Source organism: Momordica charantia (genome assembly GCF_013281855.1).
Source record: "Momordica charantia cultivar OHB3-1 chromosome 11 unlocalized genomic scaffold, Mcharantia_2.0 BLBB01000011.1, whole genome shotgun sequence".
Classification (NCBI taxonomy): domain Eukaryota; kingdom Viridiplantae; phylum Streptophyta; class Magnoliopsida; order Cucurbitales; family Cucurbitaceae; genus Momordica; species Momordica charantia.
In genome coordinates this window covers 747,179-774,200 of record NW_028275159.1, presented here as the reverse complement: position 1 = coordinate 774,200, position 27,022 = coordinate 747,179, and the positions used below count along the sequence as shown (strand labels likewise).

Here is a 27,022-nt window from a genome sequence, read left to right as displayed (position 1 = left end):
AACATTTTTTTGAATGAATAATAATATGATATAATGATAGCAAAAATTTTACGTGCACTCTATTTCCATACGCCTGTGAATATTGTAATTAATATGTTCATTACCTCTACCTATAGTAGTAATAATAATAAATTCCAATAAGCCAAATTTAATTTAAAATTTAAATTTCAAGAAGGTTGTTTTTCTTTTAAGAGATCACACTATTTTACACTTCAATATGATCTGAATAAAAGCTTATGCATTGTTAAAAAAAAGCTTATATATACAATGACAATTTATTAAGATATTAATCGGAAATTGAATTCTAATGAATATGACATAATAAATAAAAGTAATAGCTTCTAATTTGTTTAAACTTAATTTGAACAATTTCCGCTATAGTTTAATTTATTTAAGTTTTTTTTTTCTTTTTATAAAGAATGTCATAATGATTGTCTATTTAGTTTGTTTAAGTTCAAATTACTAACCAAAAGGAGGCTGCCAAGAATTAAAATGAAAGTTCAAAAAGACAGCTAAAACTTCAACAGTTCGAGACAACCATCGACATTCATTCAATACCCAAATTTGCAATTTAACCTCTCTTTTTTTTTCTCTCCCTATTTTGGACCACATTCAAATAATCCAATCCTAAAAGAAAGAACTTCAAGCTAACATACAATTCAATTATTTTTTCCAATCCAGAGTACATAACTCACTCGAAGGTACAATCCCTACCCCACATTTAACTCAAATAGGAAGCAAAAAAATTGATTGTCTTCCAATTCCAAAGAGATCAGATCAATACCCAGCCAAAAGCCATGGACAGGGTCATCCTTTGTTTCGGGATTCGACTTTTAAATTTTAAAAGTTATCTCCAGTTCTTGATAGTTTACCTTTGAATCATCCTCCTCTTCAGTTGAGGAATCAGATAAGACCCCAGGGGGTGGCAAAATCAATCTTAGAAACCAAAAATTTAAAACTACTCTAGTCTACCAACTATACATAACTTGACTGTTATATAGTGGGGAATATCGACCACAATTTTCATAAACCCAATCATTGAAGTTGAGACTCAGTGCAGTACCTCTTGAAGCTCAAAGCCTCATCAGCCAGAAACTCACTGTTAACATTGAATCAAAACGGTATATTCACAATCAAGAAGCGACATATGTGACTTTGGAAAAACAAGAGAGAAACAACTTACAAGATCCGCTCAGCCATTAGGGATGGCTCCCACCTTGGACTCCAAGGATAGTCGGTAATAACATGCGACTTGATAGGTGCACCTTGGGAGTTGAAATGCTAAACAGTATATCAACGTTAATTAGAAAGATGGTACCAAATCAATAATCCGAGAGTAGATGTGGATCTTTATAAAACCAAGTTGCCCTGTCAAACATTTATGATTTACTACAAAGAGGCTATCTCAGCAATGCCAGTCTTCTTCATATTGAACAGAAAAATCCTTGAAAACTAGAGGCATACAAAGTGCACCTATCATGTCATTCAATCTTATAAATATCAATTTACCAAGATTCCTTATCAACATATTTATGATAATTAATCACAATGTACAAAGCCTAGAAAAACATAAACGAGAACGGAGTCTGCACTAATTCTGCCAAATCTATAAAGAAGAGTTTGCCTTGGTACTACTTAAAATACCATGCATTGAGCATAGTAAGTAGTAAAATCTTTTTTTAAAATACCAAAAGTTGCTCCAGTAAAGATCATATCAATCAGTGTACCAGCAGATGGCCTTTGAACGACCACAGGAGACACATATTGATGTAAAACAAACAGAGAAACACATATCTATGGTTCATATCATATCTAGTAAGCAAAGTTGGTATATATATACAAGAATTTTCAATATTCAAGACAAATTTACATTACCTGAGAACTTTGCAGCATCAGAGAAGGCTGCTTCTTTGGAAATTGAGTTGAAATGAAGAAATGGACCTAGCATTAACAAGAAATTCCCGAGAACACAAGGGAGGGAAAAAGAAGAAAAGAAAACTTTCCATATTTAAAACCTTAAAAGTTGCAAAAGAAGTAATAAAAGACAATAGATGCAACGTTGTCTCAAGTCTAAATTCAAATATGTTGTCCATCAATGAACACAAATTGCATTACATACCTGCCCTCCTATATCTTCAATGAGAGAAGGCATTTCTTTAGCTCAAAAATCAAAATTTTGCTTTTCAAACCAGAAAAAAAGAGCTTCTAAAAAAGATGCATTCAGCAGGGAGAACAGCTGGCCAAACTCTAGTAAAAAGAATTAAAATTGACATCATGACTTGGTCAAGGGTCATCTATGGTTCTGGGTCCTCAGTGGTGTATTTCATGCAAAAGAACATTGAAAGAATGACATCATGTTTTGTGGAGATGCCACCACATTGTGATGATTTGGGAAGATTTCTCAGTGGTGAGTTTCAACAATCCAAGTAGAGGTTGTTGGGATGCAATGGGGAGGTAGTCAGCTCTCCAACGGACAGTGTTCTTTGTTATTAAACGGAAAATCTGATTGGAGAGAAAGAGGAGAATCTTAAAGTTTAGAGTGTGGTTGTCCCCAATACCTCTAGTTGGATGTTCTCTACAAAGTTGATTTCATTTTTCTTTTTTAAATTATCCATTGTTTTTTATTCATAAGAACTGGAGCATCTTCCTCTAATTGTTTTGTTTTTGTTGTTCAGGGATCCTTAGAAGGCTTCTCTCTAAAAAGGAAAAACTGAGGGCTACTTTTGTCAACACTAGACTCTGGAATATTATACCAGATATTATGGGCGGTGATCATCTCCAAAAAGGTAATATCATTACATCTGAATCTCTACAGACCAGGGTATAAATCCTAACAGCTGCAGATTTTTATGACAATTCAAGATGGAGAAGCAGTTATTCTTATGCAGACTAAAGAAACCAATCAAAAGCAATCACCAGAATAAAGTAATCATTACATGAACAATATTTCATAATAAATAACTGAAAAACTCCTGATAGTGATGGGGTGCTTTAATTATAGAGAAGATCACTTAATACCAGGAATGTGAACACCCCAGAGGCAGTGATAATTGTAGCCGTTCGGCAAAAGACCTGAAAACAAAGAAATTCATGCCACTAGTAAGATGTGATGAGCCCCTTTTTCTCTTAGCTTATATTAGAGTTGGATGTAATGACTTGAAGAAGAAGAAGATGGAGGTAAATAAATTTGTAAGAATCCCACCGGGTCAGCTTCTAAAGGCCTTCCAAAGAAAGATTCCAATGCCTCTATAAAGCCTCGCCTAACATCAATCAATGAAACTGCCTCCATAACCTTCATCAGTATGATAAAAGAGTGAATTTTTTATTTTAGGAAACTTCCAAAGTCAAGACCCAGTTATCAACCCAGAGAGTATCATCTGACTGATTAAAATGTAAACCTGTTTGTCAAGACCCTCTTCTAGATGGGGAAGATATTCAGCCATGCACCTTGAAATCAGTTAAAAAAAATGATATCACTTTTAGCACCTAATCCTGACAGCCATAAGAATAAAAAGGAGGGAGATATAAGAGAAAGAGAGAGTATCCTACATTCCATCTATCCATGTAGGAAGTTTGATGTCCTCTATGGATAACAGAGCCTTCAACTCAGAGGTAGAGACCAATTTCAGACGAGGTGCAGCAGGAGTAGATGCATATTTTCTCACCACAGGATATAAAACCTATAAACAATGATGTGAATGGGAAGGAAAATAGAAACAGGAAGACCAGGAGTTCAAAGAGACAGAAAAGTAAAAGGCAACCTGCAAGAATATCTTCTGTGGATGCGTCCATGGGCATCCAGGTATCATCTTATTAATATTAATGTCTACTAGCGGCACAGCAAATTTGACCTCCTCTGGCTATACTAAAATTCAAAGGCATCGAAGCCACATGTATGAGTAAAGAGCTCAAAAATAGAGTCCCTAGTGTTCAACTCTTTACTAATATCCAAGCAAAGTACAACCTTATACTTTAAATTACTACCTTTTCAACACCTGAACTCAAATGCATTTCAATTCCCTGCAAAAAGGTATAATGCATTATTTTTGGTTTTTAATTACCATCGAAAATAAGAGAATCTCAAGGAGAATCATAGGTATCACATATCAGTACAAGGAACAACTTGCCTAGCTAAAGGAATACATGGCTGTATGCAAAAAAACATACTGAGGAGAGGACAGTTAAACTTCCATACTAATATTAAATATAATTCAAGCGTGAAGGATTTGGAATAGTTAACTAGTAACAATTGATCATTTAGCTTCTGAATTGATTACCAGTTCGGAGTTAGGACAGTATAACAAACGTTATAATGAAAAACATTACCTCCCTAGATACCATAGTACTAAGTTCAAACTTCAATCTTTCATCATCAACTCCTTCAACACGCTTCCTTTGGTATGACACATATCGATCCCTTCAAAAAAGTAAAGTTGCCTTTAAATTCAAGGTGAGTTATACCCAAGGCTTGCAAAAGAAGGCAACATCACATGAAAGCCGTGAAAAACCTCAATTCTTGAACAAGGCTCGTGAGCCGAGATGGATCTTTGCTGTTCCAGTCATGTAGACCGTTTTGTGATGACTTATAATCTCCTTCTCCTTCATGAACCTTACTTGTAAACGGATGAAAATTTTCATCTTCTGGTCCAAATACAATATCAGGTGCAGAAAATGGTGATTCAGCATTGTATATGATGTCCCCTACGATAGGTAAAAGCTATCAAACAGCAAGCTACGGTGAACCTATGAAGCTCAAGCATTTAGGACAAGGGAAAGGAGAATTGAAAGGACATTATGAGAAATAAATGGAAAACCGGTCTTACATTTGACGAATTCAAGGCAGTACGGTATGACTAAGGTGAACCTATCAATAATTCCAGGGTAGTTCATACTGCCAGACCACATGTGCTCAATCTGAATACCAAATCAGATAAAATAAGGAGTCCGTTCAATAATCAATTCGCTCGCACTGTATCGCCATAAGATAATGGCATTAAATACTATCATATTCATGGTGGAAAAGCGGAAGAAAAGAAAGAAAGAACTTCGAAGAGCATCCATTTCCGATAAATTTAGTAAACTGATCCAATTCCAAGCCACTCCAAACAGTCACCATCGTTTCAAACAGCTGGAAAATCTAGAAATCGCCATTGGTTTTATTCTCCCGCAGTTTCCAGCAAGCCGATAGGATAGAGACAGCAGAAATGTTACCTTAACGGGGAGAGGAAAGTGGTTGAGCAGGTAATTGACATGAGCAGCGATGAGAGGAGATACAGTGTCGGAAGACATGGCCGTAGCAGGTAAACAACGGAACTTCTCGGTTAATTGCCGGCGATCGGTCTGTTTTCCACCGGCAAAAGGAAGAACAGAGAGCCACGGCTAACTGAAACAACAATCACTACCCTCTTGTGCGAAGCGGCGACGGTCTGCGATCAAAGAACAACTCAACATACTTAAAACCGCTGCCCCCTTCTTCGACTTCACTGAACCGCAGTCTAAACTACGACTTTGGTTAATTCGAGACTTTCGAGCCGCAAAGCGGGCCAGTGCGCTAGATTACTGTAAGTTTGGGCCTTATACTAAATTCGCAGGTTAATGGGCCTATTCTGGCCCAAGAAGGTAGGGGTAAAATCGTCAATTAGAATAGTGAAGAAAACCCTAAAATGACGTTCCCTATCTCCTTAAATACTACATAGCTTCAGGATTCAGTATTCATCCTCTATTTCGATTTTTAGGGCACGAAGACGAGTTGCTCGCTGCCTGCCGAAGCCTCTTGAACTTCTCTCTCAATTCTCCCTTGTATTTGATTGTTTTTGTTTCTCTTATTTTGAACCAGATGACGATTTTGGATTCAAATTCTCACGACGGTCGTCTGAGACGCATTACGTGTCGATATTGATGCAATGATCCATTTGTTCTGATGGTTTGATTTATTTCTTTTTCTTCTCGATATTTCTTTCTACGTTTTCTTCTCTTTCAAACGAATTCTGATTTTGATTTGTTTTTCTTGATACAATTTTTACGTGGTGAGTTCGATTTTAACGAAGTGTGATTTGTGCAAGCATGGTGATGATGATTTAAACCTGTCCGATCTGTTAATGACTGGAATACTTAACCTCCTACTCATACTGAATGCTTGCCTATATTTCTTTAATCTATGCCTTTAAGTATTTGCTCCGTTCGGCTTTCTGATTATTCATTGTTTTCTTCTGTTTCTGTTTGTTTTCCTCCTTTCGTTCTTTTTTTTTTAATTTCCCTTGGCACCATGAGGAGCAATTAATATTTCACATGAGATTGAAGAATCCGTGATTTTTACAACTAAAGTCCTTTTCATTCTGAGTGCCTAGCTTCACAGTCTACTTGATCAAACAAGGTTGATCAACTAAATTATGAATTAAATAAATATGTATTTTTTAATTTTACATTTTAATAATAATGCTTTGTAAGGGTAAATATTGTTTCTAGGATAGTATAAATCGTACTTCTTTAACCCTTTTTATATTTCCATTTGGAATTTATTTGTGACCATTGCATTATAAATTTTTACTCCCTTTTTACTTGTTGACTGTAAAATTATCAAAATATTCTTATTTCAGAAAAGTAAATTTATCCACAATTCTCATTCTCACTCTAATCTCTCCTTCCGAATTTCACTCTCTTGTCAATTTGTATCTAATATAGAAAACTTCTAATTTTTTAATTTAAGAATCAATTGCCAATTTAAAAACTCTTAGCTTTTAAATTTGAAAAATAGATTAACAAATTGTAAAAAGATTAATTATGAATCTAGTATGGAAAAATGTTATAAAAAATTATTCAAATTATATAGTGAAATATTAAATGTTTAATTGTTTCATTTTTAAAATTGAATTTGCATAATTATTTCACGGTTGCATAAATTCTTAGATTTAATTAAAGAAATGAAGATTCTATTAATTTTGGGTTAAGATTGCATTATTGCTCAGGTTTCAATTAATAAAAAGAGCTAGAAATAAATGTCCAAGTAAAAAAAATACTAGAATGGCATGAATCTCCCACTGGGATTCATAATCTGGACTTGGAATGCATGATTGGTCTGGGAATGTTTAATCCTGGTTTGAAATTGTTCTATCTTGGTTAAGGATTATGATTGTGTAATCCCGATCCTAATTATGAATTCTGTTTTGGGATTGTGCTATTCCGGGTTTGAATTCATGCCATTTTAGTTCTTTGCATTTATGTCATCTTATTTTGAAATTATGTAAATTTGAATTTTTATATTAAATGATTAAATATTTAATATTATTTACATAATTTTTATTTTTAAATTAAATTTATAATATATTTTTCAAATTTAAAAGTTTGATTTTTTAAGTTGTAATTAATTCTTTAAATTTTTCTATATTAGTTTCAAATTGAAAAGAGAGTAAGGTTTAAGGTAAAAAATTGGAGGGAATAAAAATCATGAAGTTGTTTTGATAATTTTACAATAAATTATACTTCCAATTGAATAAAAAAAAAGTCAAAAATCATTTTCCCTTGTCCTAAACATAACTTAGGTCAATATTACTTTTTTTTTTTTTGAGCAGGTTAGGTCAATATTTCTTAAACATTGTTAGAGTTCAACCTATTTTTTATTTGTTAAATGAATGTTGTTATACTATATTTTAAACTTCTGGAAAATGAGAAATGTTTTTTTTTATAAAATTATATATTCACCATCCCAATAATATACTAAAATTATAGTTCAAATACCTTTTCGATTCTTGTTAAAATTCCAAAAGAGTAACGCTCCCATCAAAGAAACATTTTTCGAACATGTATAGAAAAAGTTTCCTATAATTTGAATGAGCATTTTCACTATTATTGTAGAATGGCAGCGTATCTATTTCAACCTATTATTAAAGGAATATATACTTTATTACCATACCTGTAGTTTATCATTACAAGTTGGATAAGGAAGAATTCCCCTGACAGATGTCTTTATTCTTAAAAGTATAATAATGACACACTTATGGGCATCCTAAAACCCACTCGTAAATAATTTGAACGTCAGTAATATTTGTTTCATCTCAGCAGAAGTACAAGTAAATTACCTTATGAATTGGCAATCGAACAGTATAAATAAGTAATTTGCATCTTACTCCTTAAGATAAACCGGCTTCATTGCAGAGCCCAAACCTGAATTCATGAAAACTGAAGAATTAAGCTTACGAAGCAAGAAGGAATGATCTTAAATATAAGTATTTGAAAAGTTCAAACCTGTATTTTTCCATCAGAGGTGCCGGCAAGGAGCAATTCCCCATCATCATCTGTGGTTAGGGCAGTAAGCTTTGTGTGGCTACCACTAGCATTACCTAATTTAAGTGAAGCAACTTTTGTCAACTTTTCTTTCGACCAGACATCTATTATACCACATCTAGAGGCTGTAAACAAGAAGTCGGTGCTTATGGCCATGTGGTGGATGTCTACTCCAGTCGACAAGGATCCCACTGCTGCCTTATTAGACAGCGAAAATACCTTTCATATTTGAAAAAATCCCAAAAGAAACAGATCAGTTCGCCTTAAGAACATTCACAACCTTACACAGTTTTGTTGATGTTTGTACCTTCCCGGCTGTTGCATCCACCAAAGAACCTCCGGCAAACATTAGGTCGCCATTGATGTGCAAAGAATAGATGTTCTGCTTCCACAGCAATTTTCTAACACCAGCATAGAATGTGCTCGTTGTGTAGTTGGACAAATCTACCTCCTACCAATTATAGAAATTACACGTTTTGTCAACCTCATCAGTTGTCATTAGTTTTGATCTTTTCGACTTGCCAGGATGATTAACTTGGGCTAATCAAATTAAATGAGAGGAAGAGAATGTACCAGTATACTGTCACTGGAGCAACCACAATAGAGTTTATCTTCTGATAACGCCAGGCATTTAACGTATTTGTTGAAATTAATATGCTTGGGGACTCCGGAGCAGTTGTAAACCTGTAATATCCAATCCAACATATAGATTAGCAAGAAGATTGGTTACTATTAGCAAGAAGGTAGCCTGGACCGCAGTTACCTTAACTCCAGTTCCTTGAGAAACAAAGCATGCGACGTCGGCATTGGCTTTTAAGTCATAAACCGCCTCCTTCACTTCATGAACTTGAATGCACTGTATTTCTTCGGATTTGATGGCCCATATCTGCAAAATTGGTGGTTTTCTTTTTATAAGAGCAGTACACAAATCCAGAAGCGAAAGCGGTGGTTTCAAGAATTAATGGTGCAGTGAGAAAAAGGGAGGCCAATTTGCCATCCTCTAAGGGAACAAAATGCAACAGAATCGCAGCAGCCATTGCAAGACTGAATCCTGTCCCTTCCAATGGTTTAGAATGTTGAATGATCACTGTTGTTCGATAGTGGAAAGGAAGAAACCACGACGTAATTTCTCTTTTGAAGAAAACGCGTTGTAAATTAATCAAAATATAGGTTACCCTAATTGTTTTGTCTAAGGAACCACTGTATAATGTGTCGCCGGATGAAGAAACACAAAGGCACTTTACAGCTTTTGTGTGCTGACGAGCTTCTTGGATCAACCTTAATACTTTATTTCCAGCATCCCAAACCTACAGGCAGGATATTATGTGCAGATAGTAAGACAAGGTACGTTATTTACAGTAACTCTTAACTATGATTAAAAAGACGAAGGTGGCGCATACGATCCCGTTAGATCAGATTTATACCTTTATGGTTCCATCCGAGTGACTGCTTAGAACTCGCCCATTCAGATGAACCAGGGATGTAACCTCTCCATTTGAGCTCGAATCTAGTGCACCAACTTCAGTATAACTCCAAAGCTCTGTCTAATGGACAGACGATTAGTTGTAAGTTATGAATCCATGTTAATATGGATTAAGAATAGAACCATTTTCCCCAGTCCGACTTACTGCGTCAACAGATGGCAAGTTCATCAAGGCTTTCGTTATATCATTGACCACCAATGAGCTTCTCCTGAGCTTTCTCAACGTTTCGTTGATGGATCTTGCACAAAGTCCCAGTTCCTCGAGTGCAGCTGCATAATCAGTATCCGAATTGGTTCTAGTTTAACGAAATATAGATATTCACCATCAGAGTTACAATCAAAACTCACCTGGATCGCTAATGAAAGTTTTCAAAGCAAGGCATGCCAAAATCTTCTCCTCCAAGCTATTAGAAGATTGGATAATGTTTACAAGTTCATCAAGCAAGGACCTGCGAGCAGTCTCCTGTACCCCAGTATCTGGGAGTGTCGAAAGCATGTGGCAGAGCCACGAAACAATGACAAGACAGGACTTTGCAATCTCTAAGGATTTACTCTTTAGGCATTCCTTCAAGACTTTAAAAATGTACCCTTTTTCATGATTACAAAGAACAAGTGCTACCCTTTTCTCCCACGTGCTGACAGCCTTCTCTTCCTCCTGTTACATACATCTAAGATTTAGAAACGGAGGGATATACGGTGAAACAGGTTCCATATTAATCATAAATCCTTATAAATGCAAACCACCGTCTCCAATAATTCGCTATCAGGCTTCCTCAGTCCCTCGGCCTTCATCAAAGCATTGTAAGGCTGATCAAATCCTGCAAGTTTGAGCAACCACGCTTTTGTATAGGACTTCCCTGAGGAAGTCAATCGCCCAGATAGACACAATAAAGCATCTAGAGCTGCAATTTGAGAATTATAGTTTTCCTTTTTTCGAAAAGCTTCAAACAAGGCATCTATTGATTCTTCTCGGTAAATGCTCATTTTTCGTGGTTCAACCTGACACATAGCATAGTTGACTATTAGATTCAATATGAAAAATAATTTTCACATGCAAGCTAATTATGAGGTCTAGTCAAACCAGGAGATCCAGCTGCAGAAGAAGAGAAGCAATGCTCGGTTGTTGTTCCATTGGAGCCATTTGAAGATGTGTTAGAAGTGTATGCATCATACTAAATGCTCCTTCGTCTTTAATTGTCTGCAATATTTGATTGCATATTGTCCTACTGGAATTCACAACAAGGATAAGAAATTGAAATTGAGTTATGATACGGAAATTAACCAGAGGCGGTTCTTAGATAAACATGTGGATTGTGTAACATGCTAAATACCGTACAGACTGATTATGTTAGCGTGTGTCAATAATGTAATCAGGTTTTGAGAGTTTATAATGTTTTTTTGCTACTTGAATTTAGAAAACTAGCGTTTAATTTTTGACCCAAACCATAATTTCAGGAGAAAAGAAAAGAAAAAAAAATCAAGATCAGTTGGTTTAGTAGTTGAAGGCTGCTTCAACCTTTACCCACTTCGTTATGAAAAACAAAATTTCATTTTCCATTATTTCATTCATGAAACAAGGATTCCATCGTATAGGCAACTTAACAAGAAAAGTAATTTCTACGCAATAGTATTATACCTGTTCAACTGAACCAGCTCTGATAGAAAAGCAGCACACAGGCCTCTCTCGTCATCACTTCCAGCATGAAATAACTCAAGTACTGGAACAAGCTCTATCTCCTCTACTATCGAGTTCTTGCAACCATTGTCCACCCGCATACAACATAAAAGCATGGAAAGTATTGACCTCCTCACTTCTATCCCATCCAAAAACTTGACCAATGCAGGGATCCCTTTAGCAGAGATAAGACTCTTAGCATTCTGGGATTGGCTATTTTCATTCCCTCCCATAAGAATTTGTTCAAGCATTGCGATAGCTGCATCCTTTGGCTCTATTATAAACGGAAGATCATCAAAATCTTCATTTTTCTTCTGGAGCAGCTGGACGAGGGAAGGTATTAGGTCATGAGCTAATAACTGAGTAAATGTAGGCCTCAGCAGGCACATAAGAACAGAAGCCTCTGCCAACCCACTCGTCAGTAAAGAAGCTAGGCAATCAAAATCCGAATCTAGACTACTAAGGGACTCTCCAACACTTTCATCTGCACAAACAAGCTCAGAAAGAATGTAGATTGACGTTCTGAGAACTTCTCTTTCCTGGGAATTTAGTAATATTTCCACAAATCCGTTGACAACAGCCAATTCAGATAAATAAGAATGAACTGCTGGATCACATATTGAGTCCCTCCAAAATCCTGCTATGGCGAGCACAGCTGTTTCACATTGTTTCAAGTTTTCGAAATTACAAAGACAAGAGACAAAAGGTTTTAAATTGCTAATGATCTTCTCGACTGTAGCTTGAGAGATTACACTTGTCGGCGATGAAGCCACTGCCACTTGCATTAATCTTTTGCCTTTTTGGTTTAGAGACCCGTACGTATTGCTAAGAGGAAGGTAAGATGATCTGCTAGGAGTAGATGCCAGAGAGCTCGCCTTTTTGAAGGCGGAACTGACAGTACTTACTGATGTACCAGTCCACGAACAATCTTGAGCAAGATCAGGATGCTGTTCTTGCCAAGACGTTATCAGTCTCTTCAAGACATAATTCGTCTTAGGCAATACAGTTGAAGACAATGGCTGCCGTGTAATGGGGCAAGTTGTATTTCCTCTTTTTAACCATTCCTGAATCGCTTTTCTTTCATAAGTCTGCCCAGTTTCTAGAGTAACAGGATCACTGAAAATCTGACCTGTTATGGGGCATACGAAGTCTTTAGGGGGTCGCACCACGTGTGTCGGATTTTCAGACAATCGACTTCTGCTTTCCTCCTCAAGTTCGTCTATTGAACTGTGGGAAATTAAAAAGTTTGAAGGTACTTATCTTATTTGTGGGAAAATAATAGCTCCAATTAATTGAAAGTGAAATATTGTAATTACCAATTCTCGAAGTCTTGGCTACTCACGTTGTCATAGGTTACATTGCATGTTTGCCTATAGCTTTTCCTGCAGTTTTTCTTCAAGTCCTAAATCACAGAGCAATCGCAATTAAAAGACAGATTTTCAAAGTGCAAGTATACAAGGGGAAAAAATGGAACAGAAATAGGAATACATCGATTAGTATGAGAGAAGCACTTACATCACCATCAGACTCTACCGAACTGAAGCTGTAATCGCTCCTAATTGCTGGTGATCCGGCTACAGGGGTAGCAACACGTCGATCGCTGCAGCGGCTGGATAATAGTCGCAGCGCAGAATGAGGTCCACTTTTACATTTCTCATCCATTTTTGGAGACGAAACTTTCGGTGAAGGGATTGAAGGAGATGCAATTGGAGAAAAAATAGTGGGAGAATGTATGCGACTCCTCACTTTCGACATCTCTGCTTTAGATTCTGTTTGTTCATCCTCCGACGTCCTGGTGCTACTAGGTGATAGTAACTTATGAGTTGTAGTATCACTGAGATCGTAAGAATCGTAAGGTTCATGATCAGAATCGTCCTCATTCTCCTCTAGCGAATCAGTCTAGAAAGATAAATCAAAACAGAGCTTTTGTTATTGCTGAACTGCGACTCAGACGGCCAAGAATTCTTCTGGTGCATACACTTAGAACTTCCTAGCAATTGGAATGATGAGAAGTGGAATTTGAACTCGAGACAAACCTGAGCATGCCACCGTGCAAATTTCTCCGTGTTGTTGGCTGAATTGGAAGTCTCCTTTGGCCTATTTGAACTCAAATTCTTGGTTAGAAAACGGAAATAACAAATTCGAAGTAATTCCAGTACTTATTCATTGAAAAATTTAAGACAATCAACTAGCATATATTTTCAGGTCGAGGAGCCGTCCTGAGAATTGAGGAATCTAACCTGCTTGCTTCTGTTGCACCATCTTTAGATTTTGGTATGGACGAAAACCCGGCACTCTTGGGTAAAATAGGTCCGAATTTTACGTAATCTGGAATTGAGCGGCTCACTTCGTGAAGAGGAGTCATAGGTGGCTCCGCGATTGGCAGCATCGGTGCAACCTTCTTGGTAGAGCTTGAATCAGCATTCATACAATCCTTGAAGTATTTAGCAAAGAGCCTTGTGTTCTTGTCCAAAGATTCGCCATAAAGCTGCTCCAATTTATGCAATTTCTCCCCCTGATCAGGCCTCAGCGAGAATATCAAAGATTCGTTGAAGAATTGATCTAAGTCAGCTGTGAAAGATAAATCAGAGGAATCAGGAATCACTTCGATCATAAGCCTGTGCCTCTCCTCTGAATACCACCCAACAATTGAGCTCATGTGGGGTAGAAAGAGTTCTTTCCAGAGATCAGGAGCAAAATCAATGCGTGAAAATAAGGGATCCACTATAAACATCTCAAGAATATGAAGAACTGAGTTGTTAACATTTCCTCGCAATTTCCAGAGATATGAAAGATTTAGATGAGCCCAAGCAGAAAGGTAGAAGTTGGGAACTCCAGCAGTTTTCTCGTTAGAGTTCAACAAGGCACACACTTGAAGCATCTTCTCCGCATGGTCAAGTCGCGCAAATTTAGTTTCCATATTGGATGTGTTGAGAGCCTCCTCAAGGGCTTCAATACCCCAATCCAAATTCGCCAGCACTGCTTGATCAGAGTACCTAACTTCTGCATCTTTGCCATCGCTTCCATCTTCAGCTGCCAGCCTCTCAGCACACTGCTCTTTGTGCAGGTTCCTCTGCTCTTTATTGATTAAACGACCTAGGGTGAAATCATCAATGGTGGCAACCAATAACCTCACAATGTCCTTTTGGTCCATTGCGAACCTATATTCACCAGCCATCCTTAGGCACAGTTCTCCCCTCGAGTTCACTCTTTAATAACTAACAAAGGCACATTAAATTTCACTTCGTCATCTCTTTATCTACCGAAAATCAAATCAACAGATCAAAATCTTCAAGCGGCACAAAGATCTCTACTAAAACAGTGACAGAGATATAACTACAAACGATAAAACAGGGATGAAAATATCAAATAAAACTAGTTTCAGAAACAATCATACATGTTCAGCAGTAAACTACTTAATCGTAGTTGATCATGGACTGTTCTTCAATGAAACAACTCCATTGTCGTAAGAATCACTCACCAAGCTATTCACGCACGCAGAGAGAGAGAGAGGTGAGTGTTTACAACGGATCAAAAGGACATAATTATACTAAAACAATTACAGAAATATAACTGCAGACGATTACATAGGATGAACATATCAACAAAAATTAGTTTAAGAAACAAGCATTACAGTGAACTTACCTCCGATCGAAGTTGATCCTGGACTTTTCTTCATCGAAGCAACTTCATTGTCGTAAGAATCACTCACCAAGCTGTTCATGAACGCATAGAGAGAGAGAGAGAGAGAGAGAGAGAGAGTTTTTGACAGCCGGCCGCTGGATGGTGGAAGAGTTGGTTGCCGGCTGCCGTTCTCTGAGAGATAATCAAACCGAAGACTTCCAATAATTTCTTAATTAATAAGTATCGCTATTAGCAAAAGAATTAAAAATCAATAAAGGAATTCGAATCGTCGTTTAGTGACTATGAAAATGGAGGCAACCGTCGCCGCTTTGGTTTAAGAAGCATTGGACCTATCTAATCTAAGCAACATCCAAATTCCAACTGTTCCCCGCCTGTTTTTTTGGGATGAAGATGCCTGAAATTTTATATGCCCGTAATTTTAGATATCCGACATCTTTAGATAACTAAAAATTTATAAGGATATTCGGGAATATTTGGATCAAAGTTGTAGAATGTTCCAAAAATACCCTTACAAATGTTTATATAATTTATAAACTCATTTAATATAATTGATTTATTTGAATTAATTTAATATTTTTATTTTTTATATGTTATTTCGTAAAACAAATTAATTCATATAAAATTTCATTTCAACTTTAATAGTTTTTCAAGACATCAATCATATAATTTATGTAATATTTGGTGAAATTTATTTATCTCATTATCACATTATATTTTTTTTAAGAAGAAAAATATCACAGGTATATTAGTCGTAAAAAATGTTGCTTTAAAATTATTTATGATAATAAATATTTTTAATAATGTAATTTCCTCCGACTATTAAAAATAAATGTAGATATTAGATAACTTTATTGCAAATTATTTTATGTACAAATATACTTAATAGCATAAATATCATAAAGTTGTTTATTAGATGACGAATACATTAATTTATTTTAATTATCAATTTAAAAATAAAAAATAAAGATTTTTTTAGAAAAAATAAAAAAATTAATTAAAGAAAATATATGGAAAAAAATGAAGGGCAAAAATATAAAAAACGGATGTCCTCAATTCGGGAATCTTAAAAACCCGTGTTTCAAAAGGGAATCCAAAACTCATAAAATGTCTCCCATATGGGCATCTTAGGATACCCGGACATCTCAAAATTCTCTTAGGGAAATTGACTCATATAATCTAAAAAGTTTAGGTTTTGTCCAGATGACCCATCATTAAAAAATTAACTTTTTCTGATCAAGGAGAAGTTTGTCTAACACATCCGAACTGGTGAAAAGACGAAACTACCTCTAATTTAATGAAAAAGTTCAAACTTTTGGATACCAAAGTACGATACAACTCGTCCTAGATTGCAGCCAACTCGACCGAGTTTTTAAATAATTTTGATCAACCCCAATTAATTATCACAAAATTTTTGCACCAGCGTTTCGCATGTCTCTTTACATGGCAGAGAACAAAATGTTCTTAGAGCTCGAAAATCTCCACACCTTCCACATTTTTGTAACCCTTGAAAGAAATTCATTTTTACAACATGTAAATTCTTTGAACGGTGAACTCCCAGAAGCATATTTTGAAGGTTGATTACATTTCATTTTCTCATTTTCATTATTTTGAAGGAGGTTAGTTTGTTATTTGTTTTGAGTATAGTTGTATTTTTGAAGTTGAAAGGGATTCTAAACTAGGCTGATAACAGAAATTTTAACTTTTTACTTCAGTTTTGATTAAATCTCGGTTGAGTTGCATATTAAACTCGAGGGAGTTGCATAAACCCAGTCGAGTTTTATAAATCCCAGTCGAGACATTTTTTCGAAGTGTGTTGCATCTGAAACTCGAGGGAGTTGCTTAGGAACCCAGTCGAGTTTTGTAAATTTTCAAAATCCCAATCGAGATTTTGTATAACCCAGTCGAGAAAATCTTTCCGAATTCAATTAATTATCTATTCTTTGTTTTCTTTCCTTGCAGAATGCGTCGTCTATTTGTAATCTACGGTGGTAAGTGGAATGAGGTAGGAATTGTTTATGAAGGTGAGGTTATGGGAGGTTTAGACGTTGACGAAATGATAACGTATGACGACCTAGTAAATGCATTGTACAAGCTTACGAGAATTGATCCTGATCAGTTCAATATTGTTATATAATGCATATATAAATTTCAAATGCAATATGAAGTTCTTAAGTTCTTTATTTTCGATGATATTAGCCTCAGATTTTATTTGAATGGCCTTCCAGACTGTTCTCAAGTGTCGTTGTATGTATCCTTCCAACCGAAAGAAGCATATGGTAGTGGTAGCAAACGAGGAAATATACCATTTTATTCAGGAACCCAAATATCATCTTCATTTCCATACTTTCCAAGTCAGAATGTTTCATCATTCGATTTCAATTTCTATCCATTCCCCGTTACAAGGTGTTTCTGCCCCCTCATTTGTCCCATAAATAACCTCCTTGACCTACAACGTCGTCCCATGCAACCTAGGTGATGACAAACCACCACATTACGAGGGAGTTCGTCCTCAGAATTATTTCCAATGAGCTTAACTCTCGAGCAAACTTCCTTGAGTTTTTTCGAGATTTAAGCTCACTGAAAATAATCCTGAGGACGAACTCCCTCAGGATGCATCGAGAAAGTTGGCAAATTCTTCAAATTGAACCCTAATTTTAAATTCCCTAAATTAAACCCTAATTTTAATCTTCTAAATTCAACCATAATTTCAAATCTCATGTATTTATTGTCCAAATTGAACCCTAATTTGAAATCCCCTAAATTAAATTGAACCCTAGATTGAAATCCTACCTCTTGTCATCGGAAAAAAAAAAACCCAAGATTCGTGAAAAAAAAAATATTGAAACATATGAGAAACTAACCTTTTAGTTTGCGTTTTAGATTTTAGACGAGTTTCACAGGGACAAATGATGAAGTAGGGAACAAAGAAAAAAACTCGATGAAAAACTAGTTCTAAAATGAGGGGTAAGTTTGTAATTTTACATTATTTGATTTATGTTAAAATAATATATTGGGTTGGAAAAGTGAAATTTTTTATTTTGGGTCATTGGAGCAAATTGAAAACTTAATTATGTCATATATGTCAATTTCTCCCCCTTTTATTCACTGCTTCAAATTCTCCAAAATACCAAAACGCCAGATTTTGGCGGGAAATTTACCGACCCGAAGGCTAGTTAATTACTATGTAATTGTGATTTTTCGATTTAATGAAAGATCATTTTTATTGCATGGGAATCCATGCTGCCCTTCATTTTACCGACGACCAAAACTGTTCCAAAAGGAATGTTAAATTGAAAATATATATATACTAACGGTTAAGAAGTCCAAAATCTCCATTAATTAAGGCCAAAACGAACATAACTCAGCGGTAATTGGCATATAACTCCAATTAAGATTGATCGCAGAAAAAAATCTCGCTGGATTAAGAAAAATACCATTTGGGTGTGAAATTTTGCGTTACTTGTCTCTAAATCCTTCCGCCTACCGGCCCGATGTATTGTTATTGGGTCACAAGCCGAAAACCCAGGCCCATCACCGTGGCAAATTATACCAAAATAATTCAACCACCAAAAACAGTCCCAACACTAACACTAACAGTGAGTTTGAGATAATTTGTTTGGCTCTTTTTTGTTGGTCTTTTTTAGCATTATTATTTTTTGTTTGATCAAACAATTTGTTAGGCTCTGAATTGACTTTTAACGTGAATAAAGTTGGAAATTGTTTATTGAATTTCTATGATGTGATAAGTACCCACTGATTATTACCTATTATTTTAATTTTAAAACTAAAATCAAACAACTTATTATTATTATCATCATTACTGTTATATATATATATATATATATATAAATGATTAGAAGAAAAAAAAATGATGATATAAGGAAGCAATAATGTAATTTAACGGAAAAGGAAAAAAAAAGATTTCTCACACTTTGATGGGCTGATGGGGCCTGGGCCGAATCCAACTTGATCAATTAATCGTGCCGGTGAACCACCGCCGTGGACATATGCACGCCACCATGGGTCATATGGTTCGGGCTCTCCGGCAATGGCCGATGTTGCAGAAACATTGGTGCGGTTGCGCCGTGCATCAATTTCTCACCTCATCTCCGCCGTGTGTGACCAACAGAATTGACTCTCGTCGACTCTCTTTAGCTACCGTCCATTCCGCTCGTCGCGAAGTCCAATATGGTTCAAAAGGACTCAGATTATCCAATGCTCCAGCACCGACTAAATTCCAAGAAGATGAGAGCGTTGATGACGATTCTGATGCTAAAAAGAGCCGCAACCAGCTGAAACGTGAAGCTCGACGCGCCGTCCAATGGGGCATGGAGCTCGCCGCCTTCTCCACTCCTCAAATTAAACTCATCCTTAGGTATTATCCTCTCACAACATTATCCGAAAACTAGACTTCAACTTCTAGTTCTCGTATTATGTTTGTCATAGATTCTCTTCGGGAATGGGTGAAGGAGTTTGAGTTTCCGAATTTAATGACACTAATGTGAATTATTCTAACTTTTCCGGGGCAATAGAGCGGCGTCCCTCGAGAGAGATGTCTTTGATGCAGTAATGCTTGTGAAGGTGCTGTTTATAGTGCTTGTATTTTGTGGTTAGTCGTATCCTTTTGCAGTCTTGCGACACACGAACTTTTTGTATGTTGTAGTTAAGGTGTTTGATATATTGACGCAGAGGCTTGGACGTGATGTCAGAGAAGGAAAGCGAAGGCAGTTCAGTTATATTGGTATGTTTATATTTCCTTCATTTAATAAATGTGCATTTGTGCAGATTGTGTTAGAAGTTTGAACCTCAATTGATATTTTAATATAAGAGAACTAAATCTGAAGAACCCTGACATGAAGAAATGTAAACCTACATACAGTCTATTGGTCCTTAAAATGTACGAGAATGAGATTCTGTAAAATGTAAGGAACGAGATCTTCCTTCTAAATAATACTCTTCACAAATTTAAAATTTAAGATCTCAATTTGTCAAATATATATCGTGATCAAGATGGCCGTGGAAGACCCAACCAGCAAGTTCCAACAAATCTTTTCTTCATTTTTGGAGAAGATGTTCCACGTTGTTAAAAGCTAGATCCATATTAGGTGTGTCTAAACAAATATCTACAATTTCTGACAAGTATTTCTTCATTTTTGGAGAAAGAGCAGATGGTTGTTGAAAGCTAGATCCATATTACGTTGTTAAAAGCTATCTGAATGACCAAACAAATACTTGCTAACAGACCGAACCTCCACCAATAATTAAGATTTTTTGGGGTTGGATAATCTATCAAATGTTGATTAAGTGGAGGATATAGGTTGTTTAAGAAGAGAGAATGGTTGGTTTTTTTTAGTCATTTCTCTTTCCTATAGTGACAACTATTTATTTCAAGTTTTGAGGAAAGATCTCAAAGAGATTCTTATCTCATTCTATTCTATTCAAGTGGTGACCTAGAATGGCCAAGTTGTTCTGGCCTTGGATTGACCATAACCCTAATTAAGGTAATGTGATCAGTTATCTTATCAGGCGCCCACACTTAACCCAGTAAACTGCCATCAGGTGACTACTCAACAAGTTCATACCAGTTTTAGAAATCTACAGGCTCAATTTAATTGACCATTTTTATCAAACCCACTTAGTGTAAGAGTGATAATATAATTTGTTAGTATATATGACATATAATATATATATATATATGTATATATATATATATATATATATATATATATATATAGGTCATATCAGCTGAGGGTCTTTTGTTGGCTAATCACAGATGAACTATAAGCTAAACGCTCAAATGTAACACTTTAAACCGTGCTTACCATTGAATTTTCACTGGTTTCACCTTAAGTCTCTGAATGAATAAATTATAATTCGTGATGCGCTGCTCACATAACCTTGATCTTCAAAAATCCAACAAAAACAGGAAACCTTCTATTTTGATTGGAACTTTATTTTTCCAAAGATTTGTTATGTGACTCTGATCAGTTCATTTAATTTGCTGCAGGAAAACTGCTAAGGGATGTTGATCCTGAATTAATGGACAGCCTAATACAGGCCACAAAAGACGGTGACCAGGGCATGCTAAAGACACTATCTGGTTCAATAGCTTTTGATGATGATGATGATGCAGAATCCGAATATGAGGAGGAAGAAGAGGTATTTTATTATAGGGTCTTTATTACCCCTTCATATTTGGCATAATAGACATTGTTCTAATTTGTATTGAAGTTTACCCGGTTGGGATAATTATACTACAGCGTGGAAGAAATAAAATTAATAGACTGAACTTAGAAAATGAGAGCCAACGAGTATAACAACTGTTGCTCTATTAGAATTTAACTTTGATTGATTTATGGCCTGATTGGTAACTTACCATTTCTTGTTTCATGTTTTCTGTTTATCGTTTCCTCCTCTTTAATAAAGAAAAGCATCACTATTTTTTGTTTCTTATTTTTTTTCTCTTTTATTGAAAAAATAAATAAAAACGTGTTTGGTATCAATTTCTTATTTCTTGTTCTCAAACCTGTTCAATTAAAAAAGTAATAGTTTTATATGAAAATTATTTTTTTACGTTATATTTATTATACATTTTATAAATTACGAATAATAAAAGAATATTTTTGTTTGTGTTTTGGAAAAAAATCGAAAATAGAAACAAGAAACAAGAAACTTTATTTTGTTATTTAAAAAATTTATACACAATTTTAGAAACGTTTCCAAAAAATGAGAAACAAGATACAGAAACAATTTCGAAATGTTTATATTTTTAAAAACTAGAAACCAGAAACAAGAAATGGGAATGTTATTAAAGGGGCCTAAAAACCTTGGTTTCTGGACTCAATTGAAGGGGCATTATGTTCATATATGTCATTCAATGCCATATTATTCATTTTAGTTTTAGAAGTTTGCCTCTGGATCCTCCAGCAGAGAAGATAGTCATTATTTTATTTATTATTTTTCCCCCCATATCTTAACTAGGGTCCGCATGTGGATACTGCAACAAGATGGCTTGATGGGTTAATCAATAAGGACAACAACATTACAAATGAAGTTTACTCGCTACAAAGTGTTGAGTTTGACCGTCAGGTACTTGACTTGCTGCTTCCTAACGCTTTGTTTTTTGTTTTTCGTTGCAATGGTGTGTTATCCTTACCCATCTTTCTTATATCATTCTCTTGCCTGTTGAATAAGTTATTAACTCATTCAGTTCATGCCACCTAAATTTGCTACATCTCTGTAATGTTTTCAGTTGTTTAAGATTGTCGCAATCTAAAGAGCCCTTGCTTGGCTGCTAGCTGAAAATTTTTATAATTAGGCTTGCTTTGTCTACTCTCAATTAGCCAAAGCAACATAATGATAAGACAAGGAAATTATGAACGATTATAAATTATAACTTTAAGCTTTTATTAGCTTCTATTCCCATGCCCAATTCTGACTTACATGACAATCATTAACAGGAGCTGCGTAGACTTGTTCGAAAAGTGCATTTGGTTGAAGAACGCAAGGCGGCAACTGAAGAGAATGAGGATGAAGTCAATATGGAAATAACAAACGCTAGAAAGTCCCTTACTCGTTTTCTTTGTAGAATGGCAAAACAATTGCCCTCCTATGAATTCTAGTGCAATTTTATTTGTGCAATATATTAATTTAGCATTCTTTCCTATGCACACTTGTTTTTAACCTTTCAGACTGTTTACTCTCACTCTCAACACTCAGGTTTCTTTTCCTTTTCTTCCACTTCTTTAAAGTCTGCTTGAGAAAGTAGTTGAATGCTAAGGATCAGAGAGACTGCATATCAGGTTCCGAGGGTAATCTGATTTTCAAGGTCTTTCCTGATTCATTTCATGTCCATTTCCATCACTTTATATCTGCAGGAATGCTTTTTAACAGCTGCGGAATTGGGAGGGGTCGAGAAGATGGACTGTGGGAGAAATTTGGCCTATTGATGATGCAACTACAAGCACACTCGAACTTGCCAGGAAACCAACAAAAACTACCTTACATTTAGGAATACTCGCGATATTGTTTAAAATTCCATCTTGCCCTTTTCTGCATCAGCTTATGCCAATTGAGGGTTGCAAAAGGCAGCACAACTTTTGCTTTAAAATTGTAATTTCTTCTTTATGATGGAAGATTAGTATTGAATGACGCCATGTTTTTTAGTGGTATTAACACGCTGATTGAACAATGATTGCAGGTGACGCTGGCTCCTACATCAATGCCTCGAACCGAGACCACTTTCTGAAAATTTCATGTCATAAACTTCAACATTCTCGGCCCGGCGGGCTGCTGTTAAATCAACTGGACAAACGGGTACGCAAAATTTGAACAGGATTACTCTTGGACATGGTGTGAATTGTGAGAAGAAAACAAAACCCACCAAAATGTGGTCCAATCTACAGAAACAACAGGACACAATTTCCTGAAAGTAAGGGATTTCTGCTTACTGCTCAGGTTTGTCTTGTATGTAATTTTTATTTTCGTTATATATTTAATTTTATTAGTAAATTATTTTGATGTTTCCATCTAAATAAAAATACACTACAGGACAATTGTTCCAATTGGAGATTCATCCCTTCTACTTGGACAATTTCGAGACTCATCCCTTTCTACTTTTGCACAGTAAGCAGTTCAAGAAGCCATCAAACATTTTTTTACAACCAATCAACCTTTTGAAGAGATTAAGGATTCATGTCCTATGACCTTCAAACATCTTGAATTGACATCAAACTCTTAATTATTAGAATCTGGTCGGCCGCTGTACACCAATGTGAAAATTTCAAGTGTTTTTTTCTTTACAAAACACGGCCATTTGTTTGCAAGTTGATACAATTTAGAAGGGGAAAATGTTATAAACGGCATAAACGAATTTTTGTCGACAGGTTGATATTTTCAAATAACCCATTTCTGATATGTCTCTTTCCCTTTAATTAAGATCAGAGGCCAGCTGTTTAACACCTTGTTATGATAAAGGGTGGCTGATAAATATTAGTTAATTTCTTCTAGTGGTCCTCGGTATTGAAAATAAAAGGGCCTTGTGAATTTGCCGATTTGGTAATGACTTTTCTTTTCAAGAGATAATGTTCAAAAGTAATTAAAATCTTTGATATTTTTAACGTCAATAGAGCATTAAGAATTTTCTCTGTTTCAAAAAATTTAGCATAGCATAAAACTGCAAGTTTGTTAGCTGTCAACAGAATTAACGTTTTCTCAAACTTTTGTATCATTTGAAAATTTCTAACGTTTAAATTATATAAAATATTCTTGAATTATATAGTTGATAAAACATAACATTTTACACAATTATGAATTCAATACAGTAGTTAGTTTCATACCTCAAAACTGAATGTTGTGATCCACTAACATTTTACACGATTTAGCCACTCTAAATACATGTGTAAAGGCATGGGTATTGGCGGCTGGGAAATTGGTGGCGCACCGCAGTTGAAATGAAAAAGCATTCGTGGGGGACAAAGACTAGATATGGATAAGGTCAAAACAAAAACCCACCTTTCCCAATTTCCATTTCTTATGCTTTTTTTCTCTCTTTTTTCAATAAAGATTTCTTATGTCTATTTCCATCAACTTTCCTCTGCCGCCTTAATTCTTCAGCTTCTACGCTACATCTTCTGGCTGCCCCCCTTCAACACTAAACTATGCATTACTAGTGGGTACATTTTACATTTGGTTGAAACATTAATCTAAGGACAAATCTTACCTATGCATTACTAGTAATTACTGCTTTCTGACATGGTATATTTTCATTGGTCATTTTCAACTACATTTCATAAATAGGTATATCTTACTAAAGTTTCTTAATCACTAGTAATATGTGGTACATCAAAAAGTTAAAAAGAAATTCCTATTCATCGGTGTTAATTTATTTTAGTTAAGCAGTAACATGGCAATAGTTTGAACACATAAGCTTTTATTCTAATATAACAGTAATAACTTGACCTAATTAAAATGGCAACTTGATCAGCTCAGATTTTTGCATCTGAGTCTCCACGATTGCGTGCTGAAATAATCAAGTTGCTATCAGGAAAACCCATCTCTGGTGGGTAGCTGCTTATTTAAAACTTTGCATTATAAAAATCAACAATTTTTCGAAACATTTTGAAGGTTGATTTGGGTTTGAATATGGAGAAGAGGAGTTGAAAATTGGAACGTTTCTCCGGTAGTTGTTATATGTTGAGATCATAATCAATTTTGGGTACAAAAACCAAAGTTGATATTGGAATGGGAAGTTGCATCCAACCTGAATTTGTCAAATTTTGGTAAACAAAGTAAAGAATAATATTATTGAAGAACAAGTAACGCACCTACGTGGAACCTTAGTCAAAGAATCCACCAATCAAATTTATTTGTTTAAAAAGTTTCTAGCGAGGTTGACTGGTTTGAAATTTCTGGCAAGAAAAACGTGGCCCAATCAGACCAGCAACCTGAAAAAGACTTCATTTTTTCTTTTTTCATCGTCCTTGTGTGCTCTTATTACTTTATATATTCTCAATTCTCATGCAGTTTTTCTTTGGATAAGTTATAATTTTGGAACCAAAAGTTACTTTATTCTCCTCAGATTGGCATGAAATATAGATTATTATGATCCTAGTCGGTGTTTGCGGTTAATTAATTAACGAAGAGCTTATATAATTTACACGTTTGATTAATTTTTTCTCGAATTGACATGATGAGTCATATAGTTTGTAGAAAGTCAACATTTCGGTGTGGCGCTAGATTTTCATACTAATATTATGTTTTTTTTTTCATTTTACTAATTAATTATGGTACTTCAAATCAAAAGTTTATGTCGAGGAGCTACAAATGGTAAATGCCAACTAAAGTTATGGTAAAAAAAAATTTCTAATGTTGTTAAGTGCATTGAAATTGTCAAATAGTAATGGTTAGATTCTGCGCACACAATTATTAAACCAAAAAAAAATCATTAAAATTGTGGTACAAATTAATTGTTGTTGAGTGTGGATATTTGTTCACAAACCAACCAGATATTTCTTTAAAGATCTCTGATTTTTGGCGCAAACCGACTTCGAAATTAATGTACAACTACAATCTTTAATTGCCACATCATTAATTCCACATCCATAATTTGTGGAGAATATATATATATATATATATATATATATATATATATAATTTCGGTCAAATTTTCAATTATAATCCAGATATTTTGATACCTTTACGAGTTGATCTTTATAAAATAATTTGTTTTGTTTTCATTTATATTTTAATAATTGATTTTTCGATGTCACTTGAAGAATAATATGTTATGTAAAAATAAAAATAAACAAAAATCAATTAAATTATCAGTCAGTAAGAGGGATGGACTTGAATAATAATTTGACCTTATATATAAATTATTCGTTTATTAGTTAATAAATTTGCTATGGAAATTAAAGAGAAGATTATATTTAAACTATTAACTAGGTACGAAAATAGAGATTTGTAATGGATAAGATGATTCATCTGTTGAATATTCATATAATTATTCTCAATTTTTACTTTATAATATACAAAAGTTCAACATATTTCAGTAATAAAATATAAGAAATGTAAAAAGCACACGAATTTAGATTTTAGAGCATGAATGGTTTGACTTTAGAAAATGAGTTTTGGACTAGAAAATTATTTTCAAATACAATTACAGATACTGCCTTGGCTGTGGCTGCTTTAATTAGTCAAACTTCCCATGCGACCTGGGCACTACAAAAATAAAATATAATAATAATAATAATAATAATAATAATAAATAATAATTCTAAATATCCTATTTCTTATTTAGATTTTCTTACTCCTTTTCAATTCAGAGCGACATTTTTATTATTTAGGTTAACTTAAATTTTTGTTGTTAAACGTTGGATTTATTATAATTTTTAAATTTCTAATAACATGACTTGATAACCAGTTGGTGATTGGTTATG

At 34.9% G+C, this 27,022-nt stretch overlaps 3 protein-coding genes and 2 non-coding genes across 13 annotated transcripts; 3 read left to right on the top strand and 2 right to left on the bottom strand.

The window, feature by feature from the left end:
- Positions 1-641: 641 nt before the first annotated feature.
- LOC111007057 (BRCA1-A complex subunit BRE-like protein) lies at positions 642-5,497 on the bottom strand. The gene is made up of 13 exons (XM_022279233.2): positions 5,212-5,497; positions 4,824-4,914; positions 4,509-4,701; positions 4,327-4,417; positions 3,985-4,020; positions 3,762-3,860; positions 3,550-3,680; positions 3,399-3,447; positions 3,203-3,292; positions 3,019-3,072; positions 1,876-1,941; positions 1,184-1,281; positions 642-1,099 (listed from the first exon to the last, which is right to left on the bottom strand). The coding sequence occupies exons 1-13, from the start codon at positions 5,287-5,289 to the stop codon at positions 1,036-1,038; spliced, it is 1,140 nt and encodes a 379-aa protein (XP_022134925.1). The 5' UTR covers positions 5,290-5,497; the 3' UTR covers positions 642-1,035.
- A 332-nt stretch (positions 5,498-5,829) lies between these two features.
- On the top strand, positions 5,830-5,926 carry LOC148207977 (small nucleolar RNA Z161/Z228). The gene has a single exon (XR_015789112.1). It is a non-coding gene; the product is annotated as a small nucleolar RNA Z161/Z228 (small nucleolar RNA).
- A 330-nt stretch (positions 5,927-6,256) lies between these two features.
- Positions 6,257-6,346, top strand: LOC148207976 (small nucleolar RNA Z162). The gene has a single exon (XR_015789107.1). It is a non-coding gene; the product is annotated as a small nucleolar RNA Z162 (small nucleolar RNA).
- A 1,531-nt stretch (positions 6,347-7,877) lies between these two features.
- Positions 7,878-15,394, bottom strand: LOC111007773 (putative E3 ubiquitin-protein ligase LIN-1). 9 transcript variants are annotated; one of them, XM_022280267.2, is made up of 18 exons: positions 15,084-15,384; positions 14,836-14,923; positions 13,679-14,748; positions 13,475-13,535; positions 12,954-13,337; positions 12,755-12,840; positions 11,400-12,665; positions 10,845-10,989; positions 10,505-10,762; positions 10,112-10,418; positions 9,909-10,033; positions 9,705-9,824; positions 9,456-9,587; positions 9,044-9,166; positions 8,854-8,964; positions 8,588-8,731; positions 8,242-8,499; positions 7,878-8,160 (listed from the first exon to the last, which is right to left on the bottom strand). In XM_022280267.2, exons 3-18 carry the CDS (start codon positions 14,614-14,616, stop codon positions 8,143-8,145), a joined length of 4,476 nt encoding a protein of 1,491 aa, XP_022135959.1. In that variant the 5' UTR covers positions 14,617-14,748; positions 14,836-14,923; positions 15,084-15,384; the 3' UTR covers positions 7,878-8,142. The 9 variants fall into 9 exon arrangements, 8 of the variants coding, with proteins under 8 accessions (XP_022135959.1, XP_022135949.1, XP_022135943.1 ...); XM_022280257.2 differs by having other exon boundaries at positions 13,679-14,697; XM_022280251.2 differs by having other exon boundaries at positions 13,679-14,656.
- A 3,585-nt stretch (positions 15,395-18,979) lies between these two features.
- Positions 18,980-22,749, top strand: LOC111011113 (kinesin-like protein). Its single transcript, XM_022284784.2, has 6 exons — positions 18,980-19,458; positions 19,616-19,664; positions 19,773-19,824; positions 21,091-21,242; positions 22,065-22,172; positions 22,544-22,749. The coding sequence occupies exons 1-6, from the start codon at positions 19,091-19,093 to the stop codon at positions 22,703-22,705; spliced, it is 891 nt and encodes a 296-aa protein (XP_022140476.1). The 5' UTR covers positions 18,980-19,090; the 3' UTR covers positions 22,706-22,749.
- Positions 22,750-27,022: the final 4,273 nt, after the last annotated feature.